A 224-nucleotide genomic window follows, 5' to 3' on the forward strand; every position below is an offset into this window, starting at 1 on the left:
ACCACCTAAAGCATCCCTCTCCTCCTCAGATGGATCAGGACCTACCTGGAGGAGAAGCAGCAGCTCGCCCTCGACACTCTGATGGCAACTGGAGGCTCAGCTGGTCCCAAGGTCGAGTTCTTCTACAACTGGTCCTTGAATAAACTCTAACAAAGGTTGAAGGACCGGATTTTTCTCTTTTTTCGTTTATGGTTTATATGTATTTTTTGAAGTGTTAAATGTAG

At 45.5% G+C, this 224-nt stretch overlaps 1 protein-coding gene across 1 annotated transcript in view; it reads left to right on the forward strand.

The window, feature by feature from the left end:
* The window catches only part of LOC119590476, an 18,224-nt gene extending 18,006 nt beyond the window's left edge, over window positions 1-218 (forward strand). The window contains exon 8 of the mRNA XM_037939135.1: window positions 30-218. Within this exon, the coding sequence (XP_037795063.1) occupies window positions 30-150 (121 nt within the window). The 3' untranslated portion in view covers window positions 151-218. The remainder of the gene's footprint in view (window positions 1-29) is intronic.
* Window positions 219-224: the final 6 nt, after the last annotated feature.

Source organism: Penaeus monodon, chromosome 27 (assembly GCF_015228065.2).
Source record: "Penaeus monodon isolate SGIC_2016 chromosome 27, NSTDA_Pmon_1, whole genome shotgun sequence".
Classification (NCBI taxonomy): domain Eukaryota; kingdom Metazoa; phylum Arthropoda; class Malacostraca; order Decapoda; family Penaeidae; genus Penaeus; species Penaeus monodon.